A 25,038-nucleotide genomic window follows, 5' to 3' on the forward strand; every position below is an offset into this window, starting at 1 on the left:
TTGAACAACCAAATAAGCCTGAAGAAGAAACCAATGCCAGCAAAGGTCCACTTTAGCCTCGAAGGGAGTTTGTACCCCACGGTCACCTGGGCCAGCCTGCAGGAGGCAACCAGCACTTTTATTTTATTTTATTTTTAAACGATAATTCTTTTTTTTTTTTGTGAGGAAGATCGGCCCTGAGCTAACATCTGCCAATCCTCCTCTTTTTTTTTTTTTTTTTTGCTGAGGAAGACTGGCCCTGGGCTAACATCCATGCCCATCTTCCTCCACTTTACATGGGACGCCACCACAGCATGGCTTCACAAGCGGTGCGTCAGTGCGCGCCTGGGATCCGAACCAGCAAACCCTAGGCCACCGAATCGGAGCGCACACACCCAACCGCTTGTGCCACCGGGCCGGCCCCTAGCCAGCACTTTTAAAAACTTGGATAGGATAGAAAAGGATAGGATTGGGTTCATCGGGGTACATGGTGGCCAGCAAGGGCAACCATTGCTTCCTGAGGCTTTAGGGTCAGTTACAGACGTACTTGTGCCTGCTTGCACACTGGCCCCCCTGTGAAAGCTATTTTTTTCTGTGGCTCATGATGGGACAGTCTAGAACGACTGCCCTGAGGACCTTCTGTGGCCAGCGGTAAGGAATTGGTGATTGCAGGGCCTTTGGGTCACCTAGAGCTTTGGGCCCAGAGAGGTGGACAGGCCGGAGGTGGCCAGAGGTGGCAGGAGGCACAGATTTGAGAAGCTCCTGGAGGATAGCCAAGCGAGTCCTCCCCTGGTGGCCCTGTAGTGCAGCCCACAACCCCTGGCCGCTCGTCAAATCCTGCCATCTGCTCCTAGACTTGGACCCTGTCTTCTGCCTGCCAGAGGCCAAGAGAGGGACAGCCCCCAGCCTGTCCTTCCTGAAAGGCACACCTGTTTAGATTCCTTTGGTGGCTTTACCTTGCCCCCAGAATGTGTCCAAACACTTTCACTTGTCCTGTGATTCTCGGTGGGCCAGCTGGACTGACTCAAGCCAACTCTGGCAAGAACATTGTTCCAAGAGGCCCCGAGGGCTAGCCGGAAGTGCCCTCAGCGTTCCCCATCCCACTCAGTGCACTGTGCTCTCCTGCTTAGCAATGCCATTGCATGGAGTGCGTGGAGGGCCCCACCCAACCCCTCGACCCCTGCCCCCTTGCCCAGGGCTGGACACTGCACTAGTCCAACTGACTGACCAACCACCTCAGGCCTCATAACACCCACACCCTGGCCTCCCAGAGGGCATGTACCACGTGGGGAACTGACCCAGGCAAGCACAACTGGAATCCGGCAGGGCCAGCAAGACCCTCTGGCCACTCCAGGCTGCAAGGCTGTTGTGCCTGGATTCAGGCCAGGGACAGTAGGTAGAGCAGCAGCTGTGGATGCCTCCCCAGCTTGGGCTGCCCTGAGTGGTCTTGTGGGAGGAGGTGTGCCCAGAGGTGGAGCTGCTTTCCCTAGGGTTGGATAAACTAGACTGGTGCAGCCTCCTGCCCCTCAGGCCGGGGCTGAGTGCTCAGTCTCATCTTCCCTAGGGATGGCCTAGGTAGGGTCCAGGGCATCCCCCCCACTCCGCAGACCCTCTACCCTCTCTGATGGGCAGCGATCAGCAGGTCAGCTGGGACGCTGGGCTGAAGGGCAGGGCCAGAGTCTTAGGGGAGGAAAGGCGGCTACAGGCTGCCCTCTGCCCTCTGCTCTCTGATCGGGGCATGTTGGGTATTGGAGGGAGGGGCGTAGACACGAGGAATCTCCTCCTTGCGAAAGAATCACGGCCCTTCTGCCAAAAGGCAGGGTCAGCAGTGGAATCCCGCTGGCTTCAGGATTTGCGCCCCCATTGCTTCACGGAAGGTGAAATGTGTGCCCCCAATCCCTGACCGTCCCCTCGCGGCGTGCTCCTCCAGAGGCACGGTTCCACAGTGGCATTTACTTAGGCAAATCGACCCCAGCACAGCAGAGGACACAGTGGGTGGGGGCGACAGAGGCGGGGGTCTCATGGCAGCGCGGGTGTGGTTGCGGAGGGGTGTGGCCAGATTCGGGGTCTGCATGGGGCATGCGCTGGTGGGGCGGACAGGGCACTCTGCGGAGCATGGAGGTGGGGCTGGACGACTGCCGGGACCACAGAGACCGCAGGGTGGGGCGTGAGCGTGGAGGCGGGCTGGGGGCGTGGCCTGGTCTGGGCGAGGCCGGGGCATGGAGGCGTGGTCGGGGCGTGGGGCCCTGGCCGAGCCGGGTTCCGCTGGCCGCCCCGCGCAGGGCGCTCTAGGAGGCCAGGTACCCGGCGTCCACGAGGATGCCCGAGCCGCTGGTGGAGGCGCTGAGGTTGCTGAGCAGGAAGAGGATGCTGTTGACCACGTCCTCCACCTCTGCAGCGGACAGCGGGCGGGGTCAGCGCAGCTCGGCGCAGCCGCCCCGGCCACGCCCGCTGCCCCCGGCGGCCCCGCTGACCTGCAAACTTCCGCAGCGGGTGACGCTCCTTCAGCTTCCGGACCAACTCGGGGTCCGTTGTGACATGCTGGCCCATGGCTGTCAGCACCACCGTGGGGTTCACAGAGTTCACCCGAATCTGGGACCAAAGGCCAGTGGACTAGTCCTTCCCCCACAGCCTCCGCTACCCCCGCTTCCGGCTGAGCTTGCTTACTGTGTTGGGTCAACCCCTGACCCCACTGCCCAGAGACTTGGGTGGTCCCCAGGACTCTCTCACCACCCCCGCCCCCGTTCTCATTTCCCCAGCCCGCAGCCTTGCCCCTCAGGGCCTGCCTCGTGTCCCCCACAGACCCGGGCCCCCACACACCCCCAGCGCCTCCACGCCTACCTTGTATGGCTCCAGCTCCATGGCCATGGCTTTGGTCAGCATGGTCATTCCGCCCTTGGTGGAGCCTGTGAGGGGAGGGTAACACTGAGGACCCCTTAGGGATTCAGCCTTCTTTAGAGCACGGAGGCCCAGCCCCAGAGCCAGAGGCTCCGGCATGGAACGGGGAGTACAGGCTGGGCAGAGGGACTCACTGTAGGCAGCTAGGTTGGGATAGGTGACATGGGCCACCATGCTGGAGACATTGACGATGGAGCCAGGCACCCCACGGTTGATCATGCCCGGGGCCACAATCTGGAAGCAGAGTGAGAGGGGGGCAGCCTGACCCCTCTGCACTCCCACCTGGGCTGTGTCTGGGCCATGTCAGTGCTGGGCCACACCCTCCCCCTGCTGGCTCACCTGGGACACCTGGAACACAGAGCACAGGTTCACAGTGAAGGACCTGGGGGGAGAGCAGATAGTCATATGGACCCTGGCCACATCTGCCCCACGTCCTCAGCAGCCCCCTCCCCAGCCCACCTGCTCTCCCACTCCCCACCTGTCGAAGACCTCCTTGGTGGTCTCCAGGAATGGGTATGTCAGTGCCACAGCAGCGTTGTTCACCAGCAGGTCCACAGGGCCCACACTGCCCAGTGCCTGCTCTGTGGCCTCCCAGTCACCCAGGTCCACACACACCAGCTCTATCCCGGGGCACTGTGGGGAAGCATTGGGCAGTTACGGGAGGGTGGGGGGGTCCTGGCAGGCTCGTGAGGATCCTTGAAGGTGTGGGGGGCAGGCCTGGGCCATGGTACAGCTTCGTGCCTCACCTGCTTGGAGAGGCTGACCAGGTCAGCGTTGGTGCGGCTCACAGCCACCACTCTGGCTCCCAAGGCATGCAAGGCTTTCACAGTGTCCCGTCCAATCCCTGCAGGGGTGCACTGGGAGGGCAGATGGCTCAAAGCATCTGGGTCAAGGCTGGGGGCAGGGGCTGCAGCCTTGCTGCTCAGGAAAGAGCAGTGAGAGGGCACTGGCCAGAAGATGGTGGCCTGGGAGTGAGCGAGGGCCTGGGTCAGAGGCCCACCAGCCAGGATCCAGTCAAGGGAGGCCCCAGAGGGCGGCTCCTTCCCACTGGGCCCAGGGAAGAGGCCGTGGCTGGGACCACCATCTGCCCAGCCTGAGTCTGAGGGCTGCCCTCTCTTGAGGGGGGGTGGTCTTGCATTGACTGGGGAGGGGCTAGTGTCCTGTGCCAATGGGGCCTGCTGGGTGGTGGGGAGCAGCCCAGACCTAGGTCCGGGGGCTGTGGTTTGCTGGGGGACAATTGCTGGTGGGGCCGGTTATGACAGACATGAAGAGACTCATAGACCCCAACACAGACCTGTGAGGCTTCAAGTCTGGCCACCTTGTTCTCCACCTCTGGCCTCCCTTACCCCCGCCTGGCCCGCTCACACCCACCTTTCCCGGCCCCTGTCACCAGGGCCCTCAGGCCATGGAAATTCAGCTGCGTGGTGCTGGCTCTGAGCTTCTGTCCAGCCGGACAGCGGGGCGTGGAGGCTTTATAGACGCGGGCTGGGGAGGCCTGCGAGCAGGAGTGTGTGTGAGTCACCGGAGGAGGGGAGGCGGGGGCACCGGGCGGGGTGGGGCATCAGAGCAGCTGCTGCTTCCTTGTTCACGGGAGCCTGCTCCCCTCAAGGGCCTCCCTCTTCACCCACACCCCAAAGGCTCAGCCAGAAACTCCAACCTGGGTTTTGGAAAAGAAATTAAAAATAAACCCTGAGGTGAGGGACATGCCCCTTCTTGGCTGTCTGGGGGCAGATGGCCTGGAGCTGACCCCTGCAAGCTCTAGGCTGGGTGCCCCTGGGTGATGGCCAAGGCACACCATGCTTGGGTTGGCCCCCTGCCCCTGCCACCCGTCACCCCACCATGGCCCCAGTCTGGAGGTTACTACAGCCTCCAGATCTTCTTCACCTGCTGCTAGCCAGCCTAGGACTCCTACCCCTCTGTCCACAGGTGTGACCTCCCTGAGGCACCCTCATTCCCTCTCAAATGTGCAAATCTGTGGACTCTTCTGAGGGGGCAAAGAACTTAACATGTGCTCCCAACTTGTGCCACTAATACCTGTGGATTCTGATGCCAATTCCACTTCTGGGAAGGAGTCTGAGAGTGTGTCCCAAGTGCCTTCCAGTCCTGTGTAACAGGTCTTGCAGGACCAGTGCCTCCATTTGGAGGTCTGAGAGTCAAGTCAGGGCACATGACACCTCCACCAGGCCCTCCAGGTGTGGCCCCAACAGGTAGGTGGGCCCGCTGCCCTTCCCTCACTCAGACTTTGGGCCAGACCCCCAGGCGCGACCCCAGGAAGAAGGGCTCCTGTCAGAAAGCCCATCCCGCCTCTCTGAGCTCTCCCTGACTCCTGGAGGTCCGAGGGGCTCACCCTCTGGAGGGTGCTGGGCGCAGCCCTTGACCTTGTGGTTCATCAATGAGTAAAACAGAGGAAACTCTTGCCCTGGGCAGGGACGCAGGGAGCTCGAAAGCTGGCTGTCTTCCCCCACCCTGGTCAGAAATTCATTTTTAAAAGGGACTCAGGGTGCAGGCTGTGGAGGGCACAACTGAAAGTCACTTCTGTGCCTGAGTGAACCCACTCAGAATGCACACAGGAGGGGCGCCTGGAAAGCACCGCTATGTAGCGAGGGGCTCAGCTCTCATCTACAATGTGACCTTCAGGTTTCTTCATGAGATCCCCAGGGTGGAACACATCTCTTCCACCCCTGTCCTGAACCCTGGGTGCTGACCTCCAGGTAGCTTGGGAGAAAGGAACATCCAGCGGCTGAGGCATGGCAGACAGCCCCCAGTCCCCTGCCTGCCCCCTGCCTGATCTACTCGCAGAGGTCCCTCAAGGGACGGTTCTCCCAAGTACCTGCAGCTTAAACAATTTCCCTACCTCCATCAACCCACACCCCAAATCAAAAGCTAGCAGTGCCTGCCCCGCTCCACCAAGGCCACCACTACACTCCAGACGCATTGTCAAATGCTAAAGATAGTTTTTATTTTAAAATAATTCAGAGTTGCAAGGATAGTAGAACTTTTTTTCCTCTGAACCATTTGAGAGTAATTTACAAAACTAGCACTCTATCACCCCCAAATAGCTTAGTGTCTGTTTCCTTCTAACAAAGACATTGTCCTGCACAACCACAACACACACAACACATACAACACAACCACAATGCGACCGTCAGTGTCAGGAGATTAACACTATGTGTCCCTACCACGTGATCCTCAGCCACTATTCAAGTTTCATAAGGTGTCCCAATGATCTTCTTTTTAAAAAAACGGCTTTATTGTGGTACTATTGATATATGCTAAACTGCACATATTGAATGTATACAATTTGATGAGTTTGAACATAAGCATATACCCATGAACTGTCACCACAATCAAGGTCATAAACATATCCATCACCTCCAAAAGTTTCCTCCTGCTCTGTAGGTTTTTGTTTGCAGTAAGAGCACGTAACCTGAAATCTAGCCCTTCACGCAGTATTTCAGTTTGTAGTACTGATTGTTGGCTACAGGCACTATGTTGTTCGGCAGATCTCTAGAACTTACTTGTCTTGCATGACTGAAGCTCCCCATTTTCGTTTTTTACAGTGAAAGAGTGCGGTCCAGGGTCACATGTTGTCTTTGGATGTCCCGCCTTTCTAGTCTGCCTCCCTCTGGAACACTCAATCACTGCATCACCCTTCCAGGCATAAAAAGAACATGGCTGCTGCAGCTTCACTTCTGTCCTCCAAGTTTCGGGTGAAATGTCTCCTGTGTTCCACACCAACTTGGAACTATGCAGAGAAAGCGGTTCTGGGACTCTGGGTTCATCCTTGTGCAATGTACATGGACCCAACACAAATCTGCCACAGTCCATTGAACTTAACTTCCAAGGAAAGCCAATAGCAAAATCTGCCTAACATAATTCAACCTACAGTACACAACCAAACACATGCTACCCTCTCCCCAAAAGATCATGTGAAGTCCCTTTATCCATCTCTGGGTGATGTTCATTCCTCTTCCAACTGAGTCACGCTCCCCCTTAGATATCCTGTAACTTAAATACTGAAAAGGTTAACCACTTTTAACACATCTGATGGTAGATGGTGTGGGAACGGGAGAAGAGAAGAGGAAAAAATTGGTTAATATGTACTGTGGGAGATCAGAATTTACCATCCCACAATATGTCTCTTTGGCTTGATTATTTTTAAGAAAAAGACTCAGAAAAAAACTTTGACCTTCCCCCTAACTGCCTAAAAGAGTTTAAGATAGAAGGCCTGTTCCAGGAAGGAGCTATCACCATAGTTAACTATAGTATAATAGGAACTAGGTGTGATAGACAGGGAGGAACCTAGCAAGGCCCATTTGATCAAAGTTCTCCCCATGTCCCGTTGTCTCTGGAAGGCATAGCAAACATCTGTTTACCAAACATTTGCTTTTCCATCTCCATGTGAATTGCCTTCTTCCCCTTTGAAGTCCCAAATGACTACCTCCAACATCCTCCTTTGTCTTTAGCTGAAGATGGTATTTAAGGTGGTGGCTTTGGCCATTTTGGTGAGTTACTCAGTTTTCCTGGGTTTCTCCCAGGTATACATATTATTAAATTTGTTTAATTTTCTCCTGTTATTATGTCTCATGTCAGCTTAATTCTTAAACCCACCAGAAGAACCTAGAGGGTAGAGGAATAGGCCTTCCTTCCCTACAGTACACAAATATATTTGTGAAAAAATAATGATGAAATTATTACAGTTCTCTTCCACAGCTGGCCACATGGTCACATGGTCATAACTACTGTTTATCTTCTTACACTCCTTCATATTCCTTTGCTCTCAGCTGGCCAAGGTTCCTTGCCCAGTGGATAAGACTTCTGCAGGTACAACATTTTGATTACGACTATGGCTTTGCTACCATTGTGTTAATCATGACCAGTTTGTTTTTGGGAATTAAATGCCACCCCTTGGGCCTTGCCACCCTGGGATCCCATCACTCCCATTGAATTCAGGAATCCCAGATCAATGGCAGCAGTTCCCACTGTCACCACTGGCCTACAGAGAAGAGCCCCTTAGAGCTCTTCAAGGATGCTGGGGAGCTCCCCATGAGTTTATTTCTCAAAAGTGTGGTAAAAGACGCATCCTCTGGGCTCTCCGAGGTGGGTGAACAGGTCTAACATTCTGATCTCTGTATGCCTTTGGATACCTTCCTCTGTGGCATGCCAAGGAAGTTCTGGCATTTCAGTTCATTTAGAGTGGCCATCTTTGGGTCCAAGTTTCTGTCAACCAGCCAAGCACACTGGTAGAGCCCCTCAGTTGCTCACACTCACTCACGGAATTGAGATCTTTGCATAGTGAGCCCACATCTATCTTCATCTGCATGCAGCTTTCTGTTCCTTCCACATTGGCCCCCTACCCTTAGGGTCCATTCCACACAGATTTCTCCCCATTTCTATTGATATAAATCAGCAAAACCGTGCAATTCTTTTGGTGTGCATTACACCTCTTCATGGGTCACACTTTATACTTCACCCTCTGGAACCTGATGGAACTTGAGAGTCTAGAGCAGAGAGAGAGGGCCGGCCCCGTGGCTTAGCAGTTGAGTGCGCGTACTCTGATGCTGGCGGCCGGGGTTCGGATCCTGGGTTCGGATCCTGGGTGCGCACCGATGCACCGCTTCTCGGGCCATGCTGAGGCTGTGTCCCGCATACAGCAGCTAGAAGGATGTGCAACTATGACATACAACTATCTACTGGGGCTTTGGGGGAAAAATAAATTAAAAAAAAAAAATGTAGAGTAGAGAGAGGTGGTGGGCTGTGTACTTAGAAGGACCAGCAGTTCCCTGCAGGACAACAACCTCAGGGGAGGCCATTACAAGTTTTTTAGGCAAAGGGACACTGAGCTCCTGGGGCAGCGGCTGAAGGGCTGCTTCTCCTGGGAAAGGGAGCTCAGCAACACTTAGTGGTTCAAAGCGTCTGCCCATCTGTCCCGTCCCAGGGTTCCAGGACCCATTCATTACCAATTAATGCTGCAGCTTTAAGAAAAGGGACCCTGCAGGGTTAGGAATTCAATTTGCATTGTTATTCAGGATGAGATTTTGAGTTTGGTTTTGGAAATCTTGGCCCTGCAGCTACAAAGGATCAGTGTGTTTTCCAGGGCCACCACAGACACTTTCAGGCTACTCATGTGGCCCTTGGGCTGAGAATGTCCTTTCCCCAATGTCTCTAGTGCCCTTAGTGCCTAGTACACTTGAGCTGAGGAGCACCACAGCACTCAGCAAGTCACACAGCACTCAGCAGCCTCTGCAAGGCAGGCATGTGGGAAGCGAAATATTGTGGAGAGTGCAATCTGCCACATCCACAAGCCAAGAATGAGCCAGAGACAAAGCCTGGGTTCCAGGCTTTCTCCAGGCCCCGGCTGGCCACAGAGAGTCTCTCTGAGCCCAGGACCAAGAGGAGGCATGGGGGAGGGCTGGGGAAGAGACGGGGCCCCGTGTGAGAAGCAGAGATGCTAAGAACCAGGGCAGGCCAGGCCGACTCTTTAGGGGACCAGGACACAGGGCAGAGGGACAAGGCAGCCTGAGGGCTTCATACAGCCTTACACATACCATAAACATACCACACACACCGCAGATAACACACACACCACAGACACCACACATACACACCACAGCACACACACCACCATGCACACACCATACACACTACACACACCACCACATACCATACACACAACATACAACACCAAACACACATACCACCACATACATATACACAACACACACACACCACAGACACACACTAAACATACACACCACATGTCACACCACACACACACCACCGCACACCACCACATACCACACACACAATACCACACATCACACAAACACACACCATATGCATACCAAAGGTACTACATGTACCACACATACCACACACAACACCACACACAAAACCACACATACCACGACACAACACACACTACACACACCACACACACCACATACCACATACCATACATACCATAACCACACACACTTACACCACATACACCACACCACACACATACCACACAACACCACGTACCACATACACACTACACACAACACCACACACCCCCCAGATACCACACCATACACAACCACAGACACCACACATGCACCAAAAGTACAACACACACACCACACACCAAACACCACACACATGCCACGCATACCACATGCACACTGCACACCACACACACTGCATACCACACACACATACCACATACACCACACACCACAGATACCATGCACCACAGACACACATACCACACACTCATACATACCATACACAACACACACACCACAACACACACACACCACAACACACACACACCACACATACACCACCACACCACACACACAATACACACACACATCACAGACACCACGCACACAACTATACAGCACACACACTTACACACCACACACTCACTCTCATGCCTGCATTACTGACTGTTTTTGTACCCCTGGGATTCTGGGTTCTTCATTCTCCAGAATTGGCCTTCCAGAGGCTGCCCTCTGCACTCTGGCCCCAGCAGGCCGTAGAGGCTGTCTTCCCATGAGACAAGAGGGTGGGGGTGCCTGCACCCTGGGACAGCACCTGGAGGGGCATCAAACCCAGGATCAGGGCTGCCTGGAAAGGGTTTGCAAAGTGCCCCCATGCCTGCCCCAGGGTGCGGCACTGTACAGCTCCCTGACATGGGCTCATCAGGGTCTCTTCAAAAGGAAAGTCGTTTGCTCCTGGTTGAGCAACATGAGGAACCACCATGAGCCTGACTTGTGCTCTGTGGTTGTGATGCACATGGTGGACTTGCCCATGCCACACAGGGAAATGGACAAAGACACAGGCCCCGAGGCTGTGATGGGGCCACACCTGCTGTGAGCCCCTTACTGGGCTGGAGGAGAGGAGCAGGCCTCTGTGTCGTTAGTCTGCTTGGCAAAACCCCAGTCCTCTTGCATCAGGTGTGTAGTGAAGAATGAATTACTCAGACAGGTCTGGCCTTTGCCTTGGCTCCTGGAAGGGGAGCTCCAGGCTCCCTCCATGTCCTGCCTGACAGGACCGTGTGTAATTTATGCCGGGGGCTTTGGGACACGCTGTATCGGTTCTGACCTCTGGAAAGAACTGGAGTCTAAAGGTCAGGCCAGCCCCACACGCAGTAGGTGATGAAGCCCCAGTAAAATCTCTGGGGGCCAGCCCGGTGGCATAGTGGTTAAGTTTGGTGTGCTTCACTTCAGTGGCCTCGGTTTGAGGGTTCGGATCCTGGACATGGACCTACACCACTCATCAAGGCATGCTGTGATGGCAACCCACATACAAACTAGAGGAAGATGGGCACAGATGTTAGCTCAGGGCGAATATTCCTCAAGCAAAAAGAAGATGATTGGCAACAGGTGTTAGCTCAAGTCCAGTCTTCCTTACCAAAAAAAAAAACAAAAAACAAAAAACCCAAAACAATTCTGGACATCAAGTGTTGGGCAAGTTTCCCGGGTTGGCAATAATCCATGCAGGTTGTCAAGCCTCAAGACTCCACTGGGACAGATGGCCAGAAGCTCCATGTTTGGTGCCTCCCAGAATCCACCCTCTATGTCTTCTCTTTTGGCTGATTTCCTATATTGTTTTGCTGTTATAAAACTGTAATCGTAAGTACAGCACTTTCCTGAGTTCTGTGGGTCATTCTAGAGAATTATGGATGCCGAGGGGAGAGTTGTGGGATCCCCTGAATTTGTAGCCAGCTGGTCTGCAGTGAGGGTGGTCCTGGGGATCCCTGATCTCATGGCTGGTGTCTGAAGTGAGCGTGGTCTTGTGGAGACTGCTCCCTCAGATTGCAGTTTGCTAAGCTCCTTTGCAACAGGCCACAATTCTGCTGCACCAACAAGCCCCACAATCTCAGCAGCATAACATAACAAGAACTCTCTCACTCAAGCTACAGGCCCAGGGTCAGCCACTCAGGGACTCAAGCTGGTGGAGGCGCCACCAGCTTGTAGCTACATCATCTGGAATTTGGTCATCACAAGAGGCAGCTGTGACGCCCTGCACCTGCTCTTGGCTGCTTTGGCCTGGAAGTGACACGCACTACTTCTGCCCACAGCATGGCCAGGATGAGTCCCATGGTCCCACCTACACTTAGAGAGGCTGGGGCATGTCAGGGAGCAGCTGAATATTTGGTAGGCCCTAACTTCTCTGCTGCATCTGGTCAATCCAACTCCTCTTGTCACCAGCTACCTGCTCCCGAGTTGCTTAAAGAGTTACTTAGGTTTAGAGTCACTTGTTGCTTAAGTTGCTTAAAGAGCTGCTTAACAAATGCCATCAGCATTCAGTAGTTCCTCAAAGTTGTTTTTCAGGAGGATGAGCAGCTACCCACCAGCTTAAAGCAGCTCAGACCAGTCCAAACCACCCTGCAGGAATGATGCCTGTGCAGAAGAATGGAAAAGTGTACAAAAGTGACCTTTACTTCATTGTAATATTAGAAACACCACCCCGGGAGGAGCTCAAGTCATATTAACACCACATGCGATGCATGCAGGGGCGTGTATCTGAACTGCTCATGTGCCAGCCCTTGCCCGCCTCTACGTGGAATGACAAAGCTTCCTTCTTGCATATTCATTCTCTACCCCAGATCAAAGGCACCCACTCTCCTTGTTCGGGGAGTCATAGCTTTTTTTTTTCCCCCAGATTTTTTTTTATTGTGAAATTTTTGTTGTATGTTACTGTTTATCAGTCACCATATAAGTGCATCCCTCCACCCCTGGTGCCCACCCCCCAGCTCCCTAGCCCCTGGTAACTACCAAACTGTTCTATCTGTGAGTGTGCTGGTTTATCTTCCACATATGACTGAAATCATGCCCTGTTTGTCTTTCTCTTTCTGGCTTATTTCACTTAACATAATACCCTCCAGGTCCATCCATGTTGTTGCAAATGGGATGATTTTGTCTTTCTTTATGGCTGAGTAGTATTCCATTGTATATGTATACCACATCCTCTTTATCCAGTCATCAGTCGAGGGACACTTGGGTTGCTTCCACTTCTTGGCTGTAGTGAATAATGCTGTGATGAACGTAGGGGTGCATAAGCCTCTTTGGATTGTTGATTTCAGGTTCGTTGCGTAGATACCCAGTAGTGGGATAGCTGGATTGTAAGGTATTTCTATTTTTAATTTTTTAAGGAATCTCCATACTGTTTTCCATAGAGGCTGCACCAGTTTGCATTCCCACCAGCAGTGGATTAGGGTTCCCATTTCTCCACAGCCTCTCCAGCATTTGTTGCTTTTTGTCTTGGTGATTATAGCCATTCTAACGGGTGTAAGGTGAGATCTTAGTGTGGTTTTGATTTGCATTTCTCTGATGACTAGTGATGTTGAACATCTTTTCATGTGCCTATTGGCCATCTGTATATCTTCTTTGGAGAAGTGTCTGTTCATTTCCTCTGCCCATTTTTTGATTGGGTTGTTTGTTTTTTTGTTATTCAGTTGTGTGAGTTCTTTATATATTATGGAGATTAATGCCGTGTCAGATATACGGTTTGCAAATATTTTTTCCCAGCTGGTGGGTTCCCTATTCATTTTGATCCTAGTTTCATTTGCCTTGTAGAAGCTCTTTAATCTGATGAGGTCCCACTTGTTTATTTTTTCTTTTGTTTCCCTTGTCTGAGTAGACATGGAATTCAAGAAGATCCCTTTATGGCTGATGGCAAGTAGTGTACTACCTATATTTTCCTCCAGGAGTTTTATAGTTTCAGGTCTCACCTTCAGGTCTTTGATCCATTTTGAGTTAATTTTTGTGTATGGCGAAAGAAGGCGGTCTATTTTCATTCTTTTGCAAGTGGCTGTCCAGTTTTCCAAGCACCATTTATTGAAGAGACTTTCCTTTCTCCACTGTATGTCCTTAGCTCCTTTGTCAAAGATTAGCTGCCCACAGATATGAGGTTTTATTTCTGGACTTTCAGTTCTGTTCTATTGATCTGTGTGTCTGTTTTTGTACCAGTACCATGCTGTTTTAATTACTATCACTTTGTAGTATGTTTTGAAGTCAGGGATTGTGATGCCTCCAGCCTTGTTCTTCTTTTTCAGGGTTGCTTTAGCTATACGGGGTCTTTTGTTGCCCCACATGAATGTTAGTATCTTTGTTCTATTTCTGTGACGAATGTCCTTGGGATTCTGATTGGGATTGCATTGAATCTGTAGATTGCTTTAGGTAGTATGGACATTTTAACTATGTTTATTCTTCCAATCCAAGTGCATGGAATATTTTTCCATTTCTTTATGTCATCATTGATGTCACTCAGTAATGTCTTATAGTTTTCATTGTATAGGTCTTTGGCTTCCTTGGTTAAATTTACTCCTAGATATTTTATTCTTTTTGTTGCAATTGTAAATGGGATTGTCTTCTTGAGTTCTCTTTCTGTTAGTTCGTTGTTGGTATAGGGAAATGCAACTGATTTCTGTAAGTTGATTTTGTACCCTGCCACTAGCTTTGTGAAATTCCCTATGGTCTCCATTTTATTTGCTGCATGCTGTAAATAAAATTCTGGTTCGTGTGACAACTGCTGCTGGTGTAGTTTGATTAATTTGCCAAAGAGAGGACTCACTTTGGTCCAGTAACACTGCTACTGTTTTTGTAGCAAGAAAACACACACTCGACCACCCCAGACACGCCCACAAACCACATGGCTTCTCTGAGCTTCCCGGTAATCGCCCACACTTCCCAATCCTTCACTTGATCAGATGGCCTCTCTCACCTCCTGTTCTCTGCCAACCCTTGACACCTCCCTCCTCGCTCTTAGCTAATGGCTTGTTCCCCCCAGCACCTGCTGCCCAGCACTGCCCCACTCCCTACGCCCCTCCCACACCCCAGCTTTCTGCTCCCAACAGCATCCCCTCTTGAAGGCCAGCTCCCTGGAGAGTGACCCATTCCTCCCTGTGTCATTAAAGCGTCTCCCGAGGGGCCCTTCCCTTCTGTACCAACAAGTTGCTATTTTCTCTTCTTAAAAGCAAGCCAGGGGCCGGCCCCGTGGCTTAGCCGTTAAGTGCGTGCGCTCCGCTGCTGGCGGCCCGGGTTCAGATCCCGGGCGCGCACCGAGCACACCGATGCTACCGCTTCTCCGGCCATGCTGAGGCCGCGTCCCACATACAGCAACTAAAAGGATGTGCAGCTATGACATACAACTATCTACTGGGGCTGTGGGGGAAAAAATAAATAAATAAAATTCTAAAAAAAAAAAGCAAACCAGCAGAAAACCAAAACCCGCACTAGCTACCGCACATCTTTGCTCTTGTTTCAGAAGAACTCCTCAAGAGAGAAGCTTTTCTCACCATCTCTTTCCCCGCCAGATCCACTTGAATGGTACTTTCACCTCTTCACCAGACTGCTCCTTGTAGCCAGTCCCTGTGGTCACTCACAGGCCCCGCTGATCTGCATCCTTTCTCAGCTGGTTGCTCCACTCAGCTGCTGTGGCCCATCGGTTCCTGAACCCTCCTGCTCCATAGTGACAGCCTCAGGTTCTCTTTTCCCCAAGGCTCCCCAAGGGGCTCCAGGGGAACATCCTTCCTGCGTTTCCCAGTTCTTGGTGGCTCCAAGCGTTCCTTGGCTTGTGGCCACATCACTCCACTCTCTGCCTCCTCCTTACATGGCCACCTCCACTGTATGTGTCTATATCTCCTCTTCTGCCTCATATGGAAATTTGTCGTTGGATTTAGGTCCCACCCCAATCCAGGATGACCGCATCTTAAGGTCCTTAACTCAATTACATCTGCGACGTCTCTTTTTCCAAATGAGATCCCATCCACAGGGTCCAGAGATTGGGACGTGGAATTCTCTTTAGGCCTCCATTCAGCTCATTGCCTTTGCTCATTCCTCCTTTGGGGTTTTGTGCACGTTGCTCTCCCACCACGAGCCGAGCCAGAGTGCCAGGACACTGACGGGTGCTGGGTGAGGGTGGCAGGTCTGGGAGGTGAAGTGCCTTGTCCACTGTCATGAGCTGGTCAGTGCAGAGTTGGCCCCTGCCCGGCCACCTGCCAAGTGCCAGCCTGAGCTACAAGGTGGCCTACCATGGAGAGCTGACCAGGTGCAGGTAGTTTACGTGGGTGGTGGAGTGTGGACACTGACCAGCCTGGGATCTGCTGCCCTGGAGAGGGACTGCCGGTGCACACACTTGCACGTGCACATGTGTGCACATGCGGACACTCACACTTCTGGCCATGGAGATCTGAGTTGGGGAGGAGCAGGATGGGAGGACAGTGTGGGCAGCGTTCCTGCCGGGGCAGGGTGCTCTGGGACCCTGGGAGAACAGAGGGCTGGAGGGACAGGACCAGGTGCACCCCAGGGTGGATGAGGTGGGGAGACCCCTGGGAGCATTTGAGGGCAGGGGCTGATGGCTTAGCCCTGTAGTGCATGTGTGCATGCACGTGTGTGTGTGTGCGTGCATGCGTGCGTGACAAGGGAGCAGGGGGGAGGCCTCTGACACCCTGAGGGGGTCTGCACATGACAGGCCTGGGGTGGACCTGAACAAAGGTCCAGAGAAGCCTCTGAGGTTCCTTCTCAAATTCCCTCCTTAGAGACTCTCAAGAGGGAGGGAGGTTTTATTTGTTTTTCTGTTTCTCAGAGTGAGGAGAGCGCCCTTGGGCAAACCTGCCTGAAATTGGACAGGGGCCAGGCCCCAAAGGGGACACTTGAGCAGGGTGGAGGTGGGGGAGTTCAAAGCTGGCCAGATTCCAAGGACAAGTGGGCTTTGAGGGGAAGGGCCCCCTCCAAAGGGCCAGCCCTTGGGCACCTGCTAGGAAAGCCCATGCTCTAGGCTGAGCTCAAGTGGGGCCATAGGGGCTTCAGGGAGGACAGGGTGTCTGACAGAGCCAGAGATGGAGGGCACGGTACCTGGGAAGGAGGGCCCCCCACAAGCCAGGTCCCACTCTGCTTCCTGGGCTGGACAGTTTCTCAGTGGGGAGGGCTTGGCATCACCTAGAAATTTCCGTGTCTGAGAGGTGGGGCAGGGCACGGTCCCATGATTATTTTCTCTGGACCTCCAGAATGTGGGGTGGCAGGAGGGTGAACTTATGGGCACAGTGCCTGGAAACAAAGCCTGCCTCCCAAACACGGGCACCTGGGTGCCGAGAGGTGCTGCAGAGTGGGGCCGCCCCTTCTACTGTTCAAGCTGAGTGAGTCGCTTCTCTCTGAGCTGCAGCTGTCTCTGCTGTGTGACTCAGCCCTCACCCAGAGCCACAGCCATGGCTTCATCACTGCCCGCTGCTCAGCTCAGAGCCTCACTTGTTCCAGACCTTTCCTCGTCCTCCACTGGCTGCCTGTGGCCACCAGGCCTCACTGGTTCTATTTCACTATCTGCCTGTGTCCTCACTCCCCTCTCCCAGAAGGTAGGTTGCCTCTGTGACCTCTGGGCCTCCACTCTCATCACCTGGATCCTACGCTGTTAGTCCCTGCACGTCTCCCCATTGCCTTCTCCATGAAGCTGAAGCACTGAGTCACTTCGTGTCACATGCAGGCCTCCACGCTGCCTGCCAAGTCGGGAGGTGGAGGGCTGAGCTGTCTCCTCGCTGGCCACTTCCCTTCTCCGCTCTTTGCTCCCTCCACCTTGGCTTATGGGCCCCGCTGGGGTGTCAGTACCTCTGAGGTTCACCCCTGTGGGCTCCTGTGCCCCTGGTATGGCTCTCAGCCCCGCCATCTCCTCTGTGGCTCATGTTCCCTCTGCCTCGAGATAGCCTGGACCCCCAGAGGGCAGGGGCACTCTCTCCATCACTATCTCCCTAGCACATGGCAAAGTGTGTGCTTCCAACATGTGTCTGCAGAGTGAATCAGTGAATGAATGACACACACCCCAAGTCAAGGAGGATAGGGAACCTGTGGCTACAAAGAACACCAGCCACGGCCTGTGCCTGCACTGGGAGCTCGTGGTCAAGCGGGAGGATAAGAGCAGGCACAGGGGTATGAGTCAAGATAACAGCAGCAAAGACTTTCACCCCTATGCCTGGCCCATGTTCAAGTTGGGTGGAAGTGGCTTTATCACAGTCGATAGGACTGTCATCAAGAAAGCACTGTTGACAGCAAACCCTCTTAGACACAAGGGCTACGAACCCTTACGTGGATAATAACAGTATGTGATCCAGCCAGAGCAGCGTCAGGCTGGAGGCAACACGGGGGGTGCTTCCCAGAGGAGGCCAGAGGCAGGCGTGGCTGAGAGAAAGTGTAAGGGCACCCTGGGAAGGAGAGACAACCTGTTCATGTCACTGGACACAGGTCATCATTCCCCTTTCACCACTTATGTGTGCACACATGCAACAGGCACATGCAAATGTGAGCACATGTGCTCAGGTGTGCATGTGGGGGCACATGGGTGTACATATGCACACACAGGGAGACACAGGGACACACATAAACATACACACACATAAGCACACACATAGGAACACATGTGCATGCCCACATGGGCATACAGGACCTTGCACGCACGGGCACATGCATACACACACATGGGCAAACAAGGTACATGGACACACATGGGTGCAATGCATCAGCACACACACAGACACACATAGGTGTGCACATGTGTGTACACATGGGCCCATGTGGGCACACACGCATCTGAAGCGCAGGTTGAAGAGGACCCTGGATGTCAGCAGGTTCAACCTTGATGCTGGGCTGAGCCAGTAACCAGGCTTGGCCATGTCCTTGTCACTGCTTTCAGTGTCCTCCTGCAGGACAGCTACTCTAAGGAGGGGACAGAATCCTGGCTATCTCTGTAGCTGTCACATGGGCCAGATCTCAGGGGAGGATGGCGAATGGCACATTGGCCTCAGTGATGGGCCCTGAGACTGCCGCTGCTCCCTGGAGTCCACGTGGCTCCTGGGGATTCTGTGGGGCCAGCTTTGCACCTGGTGTTAGGAGCTCTGTCCAGCTCTGGAGCTTTGAACACGACCACGGTGCGGGGGTGGGGGTTGACCCTGGGGAAATGCCCATCTCTCTGGGAGGGAAGCCAAGGGCCACCTCAATGGCTCAATTTCTTCTGGACAATGAAGGGATTGAAAAGACTTAAGACCTTCCAGCCTTCATCTTCCCTGGACACTATGCTGGTCCTTCTGACCCTCAGGGTAGTCCTTGTGTAGCTGGCAGCAGGCAAGGGTCATTGTCCTGAGCTGACCACATGGAGGGCGGGGTACTCCAGGTCAGGTCCCGCCCCCTGGGCCTCTATGCTCCCTGCAGGGAGTGGGATCCAGGGCTCAGGCCACCCCAGGAGCCTGGAGCGGGGCTTGCCTAAGGAGGTGTCTGTGGGCTCAGCACCAGGCCTTTCCTGCCAGAGCACGCCCTCTGTGGAGGGGCGTTCGAGATCATGGGCACCACTGAGAAAGGGTTTCCTGCAGGACTCCTTGAGGACCTTGGAGCCAACACCTGCATGTCACCTTCGTCAAGCCATGTGGGACACACTGCCCTGAATTGGAATGTGAACCCCAAATCACAGCCTTTCCCGTCATTCCCGTGTTGGCTTGTTGATTCTGTTCTTCACCTGCAGCAGTGAGTCCCTACCATGTCACCGGGGCCCAGAGTCTCAGAGGGGAGAGTGACATAGGAGAGAGGGGCTCAGGGTCCGTGCTTGGCACTGCTGAGATCGCTGGGAGTGGGGGTGAGCATCACCTACAGCTAAGGTCCGGGTCTTTTTCAGGGCTTTCCATCCCTGCCTACATCTGCCATCTCCTGAAAGTCCTTGACCCCACTCTGGGGGTCTCTGCCCCCCAGGAAGCTGACTTATTCATAACTTGGCATCGGGTCTTCGGAGAAATGAGGGGGAAACTTCGAGTGCCAGAGTTATCGGGCAGGAGTCCCACTTCCCGGAGGCTCCTGGGTCCCTGGGATCAGCACTTGCCCCCAGGAATGCTGACAGCTTCTCTGGTGGGAAAAGGACTGAGAACCCCTCCGCCCCCAATATAATGGGATCATAGCATGATTTATCAGGTATGAACTGAGAGAGGGCCTACAGGCAGATCTCCTTTGCTAAGAGACTAAGCTCTTCCGGGTAGGGAAGTGCTCCTCTGAGGGGGAGAGTTGCAGACTTTCCCTGAGGCACAAAAGCTCTGTGAGGCTGAGTGTAAATACGGTGATGCCGCTGGGAAAAGCCACCGCCCCTGCTGCTCCCAGGATTAGGCCTGAGTGGGCGGGCAGGATGCAGAGCTGAGGAGGCCTTCCTCTGCTCCACTTCTCACTGTGGGACGCTGAGGCCCACACTGTTTGTGGGTCAGCAGCTCAAGGGGGAGTTGACCCCAGCCTGCAGCCGCAGGGCCCCATGCACTGCAAGTCCTGGAGCTGAGGGTCCTGCTGTTGGGTACAGGGTACCTTTCTGGGGGTGAGGAGGGTTTCTCTTTTGCAGGCTATGTCGCTGAATCCTTAATCTCTTCTGCTTGCTCGCCTCCATGCCCCCCGGCCTCTCTCAGTCCCATGGAGAGGACAGGCCCTTCCTTCAGCATGGTGGTGTCTCTGGGAAGTCCAACAATCCCTTTGGGAGTTGGCCTAGCTCAGATGCATTTCTGTCTTCTTAGGCCCCACCGGACCCTTCCACCGGCTAGTGCCTGCTCTTGCGGCTGATTCTTCAGGAACTGCTATAACTTGCCCCCTTGGAACAGAGTGGAACAAGTCAAAACAGACTGAGATGTACAGCACACTGTCCTCTCCATAAACTAAAAATGATGCACAAACAACCACGGACATTTGCTTCCAGTGGTGATGTTGTAACTGGTACCTAGTCTAGCTCTCCCACTCTAAATAACCATGAGTCTTGACAAAATATACCCAAAAATTGTTTTCAGGAACTGGATAATAGGCAGCATAAGACTTCCATCCCCGGAGGATGGAAATCCCTGAGATGAGACCCACAGATGCTCGACCTGGGATAACACCTCCACCAAGGAGCAGGGAGTGGGATTCCGGGCAGAACACATGGTCCTGCTGAGTGGAGGAGGCAGATCAGAATTTGAGGCAGCTGAAGGGGCTGGAATCTTTAGGGCAGAGCATCAGAGAAGAAGGGGCTGTGCCCAGAAGTCTGTGTGTGGTTCCTTTTGAGTCCATGGCTGAGGACTGGGCTGTACATGTGTAGGGTGAGATTACTCAAGAGAGGTTAAGAACAGAACAGAACTACTACAAGTGGAGCAATGCTGGAGACCTGGGAGTTCTGGCTCCCAGAACTCAGAGTGGACACAGGTCATTAACCCCTAGTTCACTCCCTGGGCACCCAGCTGAGACCTGGAAACTCTGATCCTTATGAGTCAGGACAACTAGAGTAGGCTTACTCTAGCCTCACTCTCTAAAGCCCTGATAAAATGCACAGGGGAGACAGAGTTTAGAGGCTGAGTCCCATTAAGTTAGAGGGCCTTGGGAAACATCATCAGTTTTCCACAGATAATCCTAATAACCAAACCTAAACAAGTTCAAAGTGATTAGTCAGTAATTAAGCTTCCTACCAGAACAAAAATCAACACTCTTCAGAGGAAGATAACAAAATCCAGACGATCTATAGCATATCATTCACAATGTCCACTATATAATAAATTTTTTCTAGAAATGAAAAGAAACAGGAAAAAGTTATCCAGAGTCAAGAAAAAAAGCAGCCCAGAGGCCCAATTAAAAAAATTATCTGGATTTACCAAGCAAGACTTTAAAGCAGCTATTATAGATATGTTCAAAGAATTAAAGGAAAATATCACCTTAATGAGTGAACAGACAGGAAATTTCAACATAGAAATGGAAACTATAAAAAGAATCAAATGGAAATTGTAAACTTTAAAAGTATAATAACTATATTAAAATTCACTGGGTAGGTTTAACAGCAGATTGTAGACGACAGAACAGTCATTAGACTTGAAGACAGATCAATAGAAGTGATCCAATCTGAAGAAAGAGAACAAAAAGACCAAAGAAAAATGAGTAGACCCTCAAGGACCTGCTGGATAAGGTGAAATAGTCTTGGGGCCAAGTGAGTGGCATAGTTGTTAATTTCATGTGCTCCGCTTTGGTGGCCTGGGGTTCGCAGGTTCGGATCCTGGGTACGGACCTACGCATTGCTTATCAACCCATGCTGTGGCAGGCATCCCACATATAAAGTAGAGTAAGATGGGCATGGATGTTAGATCAGGGCCAATCTTTCTCAGCAAAAAGAAGAGGATTGGCAACAGATGTTAGCTCAGGGCTAATCTTCCTCACCAAAAAAAAAGATGAAATAGTCTAATATACAGGTACTTGAAGTCCCAGAAGAAGGAAATGAGAATAGCGCTAATAAGTATTTGAAGAACTAATGCCCCCAAATTTCAAAAAAATATTGATTAGAATCATCAACATACAGACCCAAGAGCTCCCTGAATCCTAAGCAGGATAAGCATAAAAATAACGACAACAAAGCACATCATAGTCAAACCGATTAAACCAAAGATGAAAAGAAAATCTGGAAGGAGACCAGAGGAAAAGCACCCGTCACTTACAGGGAAAAAATTGTGTGAATGATGATGACTCCTCACACAAAAAAAGTGAGACCAGAAGACAACGAAATGACATCCTTAAACTGCTAAAAGAGAAAAAAATCTGTCAATCCAGAAATTCTATATGCAGCAAAAATATCCTCCAAAAATGTGGGTGAAATAAAGCCATTTTCAGGCAAACAGAAGCTAAGAGATTTTGTCACCAGTAGACCTGCACTATAAGAAAGCTAAAGGATGTTCTCTAGCCTGAAGAGAAATTACACCACATGATTCCTTGCATCTACCAGAAGGAATGAAGAATTCTAGAAATATTAAATACATTGGAAAATATAAAATACAATTTTTCTTTTAAAAATTTCCTGTAAAAACAGTTGCCTATTTAAAATAAAAATAACTTTGCAAAGTGGAATTTTTGGCATATGTAAAAGAAGATATAACAACAATAGCCCAAAGGATAGTGAGGGTAAAAGAAATTATGCTCTTGCAAGGTTATTACATTTGTGAAGCATGAAATTAGAAATGTGAAGCAGGAATAATGAAATGTCTTCAGTGTGAAGTGGTTCAGTATTGACTCTAAACAAATTTTGATAAATTAAGGATGCATAATGTTAATGCAAGACTACTAACAAAATAATTTTTAAATGTATAGCTGAAAAACCATTAGAGGAAATAAAGTAAAATACTAAGCCTACTTGATTACCCTCAAGAGTGACAGCAAAGGAACAATGGAAGAACAGAAAGCAGAAAGAACAAACAGAAAACCTGGCAAAGCAGTAGACTTCTACCCAACTATACCAATAATTACACTAAATGTAAACTGCCTACACACTCCAATACAAAGGCATGGATTGTCACACCAAATATGAAAGCAAGACAATATGCTGTCTATAAATTACTCACTATGAATATCAAGTTACAAATGGGTGGAAAGTAAAAAGATGGAAAAGATATACCATGCAAATAGTAAGCATACTAATTTCTGCACACAAAATGATACACATTTTATAAGAACAGAAACACACAATTATACACTGAAACACATTAAATGGTTTCCAGGAGGGGTGGGGAGTGGAGGACAGGAATACAAAGGAATGAGTGAATCAAAAAGAGGGGGACCTGGCACGAATGGGGGAGATCCTCAGCACTTGAATGCGAAGAAAGAAAAAAACAAAAGAAGGAAGGGAGAAAGCAATGAGAAAGGAAAGAGGTGGGGGAGGAGAGGGATCTGCAGCTTTGTGTGGCCACACTGGCTAGAGGCTGGGGGTGCACATGTTTCCTGGGGGGTCTCCCAAAACTGTATTTGAGGCTTTTGCTCCTTTCTCCCAACCAAGGGGATAAGACAGAACAGGTTAGAGGCCCAAGGCCACTCCGCATGGCATTAAGCTTCTTATAGGAAACCTAAAGAACAGTTTACCCTTCCCAGCGTCCAGGCTGCCTTGGTGTTGTCTAGAACACAGCTGGGAAGGTGGCCTCAGGTTGGTGGAGCCAGAGTGCTTGCTCAGGTTGGAGGGAAGGAGCTGGGGTGGAGGCTCAAGGGCTGTGGTATGGGAGAGGAAAGCCCACCCTGCTGGGCTACTGGGAGATTAGACACAGGGTGTGTATCTGGGGCAAGCCAGGTGCCCAGCACAGAGCAGGGGAACTAAATGGTGGGGACAACTGTGGATAAGGCTTTGGAACCCATTCCTGATGCATTCCTGCATAGAGAACAGAGTCAACCAAACTGCTCCACCTTACAACAGATCAAGCTTCCAAAGGATCCTCCTGTGGAGACCACCTCCCAGGACCCTCCCCTCACCATGTTGAATATGAGAGGGTGGCTGCCCAGGAATTACTCCTCACTGAGTTTTCAAAATGCAGGTGTTTGTCTCCTGTCCTCTCGAAAGACAGAAGACTGACCACTACCCCCTGACAATTTTGTGTGCAGCACCAGGAGCCACTGTCCCAAGCTGAGGCTTCCTCCCATATCTCCCCTTTTTTCTTTATTCCTCCTTTATTTCTTTTTCTTCCCATTACTACTCCTTCCAAAAACTATTTGCAGTCATAGATCTTCCTTCACACTTCATAATCAGTTAGGAATGCTTTCAGCTGCAAATAACACGATTAATGCTGGCTGAAATAATAGGAGTTTGTTTCTCTCATGATAACAAATGCATAATAAGAACATGGCAGCCAACACCACCATCAGAGACTCAGGATCTTTTTCTCTGTCTGCTCACCGCCACAGGTAATCAGTGCTCACCAGACCCCTGTGCTTCTCCACATTTTCCAGTTTCTCTGGGTGTTATGGTGGCCATGTGACTTCTTCAAGCCAGTAAAATGTTGGAGAAGTAATGTGTGTCCCTTCTGGGCTCACGTGGCAAGTATCTGGTGTGCCTTCATCATACCTTCTTCTGCCCTACATTTCACCTGACGATGCCAGGTTGACTTTTAAACTACAAGGTGGTGGCCCAAAGGATAGAAGCAGCCTGGATTCCCGCCTCACCACTTAGAAGAGAGCCACCCACACACTTCATAACATGATGTGAACAAATGCAGTTTCAGTGTTACTCGTTTCTGCAGCACAGCCTAGCCCATCCTAATGCACACTCCATGTTGGCTTTTTTTTTTTTTTTAAGTATAATGAAATTAATAAACTAATTCTAGCACCATTTGTTGAAAAGGCTTTTCCCCACGGAACTGCTCTGGTGACTTTATCGGGAACTCTATGACAGTATGCG

The 25,038-nt window shown here is 51.5% G+C and overlaps 1 protein-coding gene across 1 annotated transcript; it reads right to left on the bottom strand.

Moving 5' to 3' along the window:
- Positions 1–2,267: 2,267 nt before the first annotated feature.
- On the bottom strand, positions 2,268–6,422 carry LOC131417978 (carbonyl reductase [NADPH] 2-like). Its single transcript, XM_058562074.1, has 9 exons — positions 6,396–6,422; positions 4,249–4,372; positions 3,624–3,721; positions 3,356–3,510; positions 3,217–3,259; positions 3,012–3,111; positions 2,821–2,885; positions 2,454–2,571; positions 2,268–2,371 (listed from the first exon to the last, which is right to left on the bottom strand). The coding sequence occupies exons 1-9, from the start codon at positions 6,420–6,422 to the stop codon at positions 2,268–2,270; spliced, it is 834 nt and encodes a 277-aa protein (XP_058418057.1).
- Between the last annotated feature and the right edge of the window lie 18,616 nt (positions 6,423–25,038).

This window comes from Diceros bicornis, chromosome 18, assembly GCF_020826845.1.
Source record: "Diceros bicornis minor isolate mBicDic1 chromosome 18, mDicBic1.mat.cur, whole genome shotgun sequence".
Lineage (NCBI taxonomy): Eukaryota > Metazoa > Chordata > Mammalia > Perissodactyla > Rhinocerotidae > Diceros > Diceros bicornis.

Excerpts from the sequence above, each read along its gene's own strand:
- LOC131417978 (XM_058562074.1), bottom strand. The coding sequence starts at position 6,422 with ATGGGGAGCTTCAGTCATGCAAGACAA. Across the intron at positions 3,260-3,355 it reads ACCAAGGAGGTCTTCGACAG|GTCCTTCACTGTGAACCTGT; the intron begins GTGGGGAGTGGG and ends CTCTCCCCCCAG. Across the intron at positions 3,112-3,216 it reads CTGTGTTCCAGGTGTCCCAG|ATTGTGGCCCCGGGCATGAT; the intron begins GTGAGCCAGCAG and ends CTCTGCTTCCAG.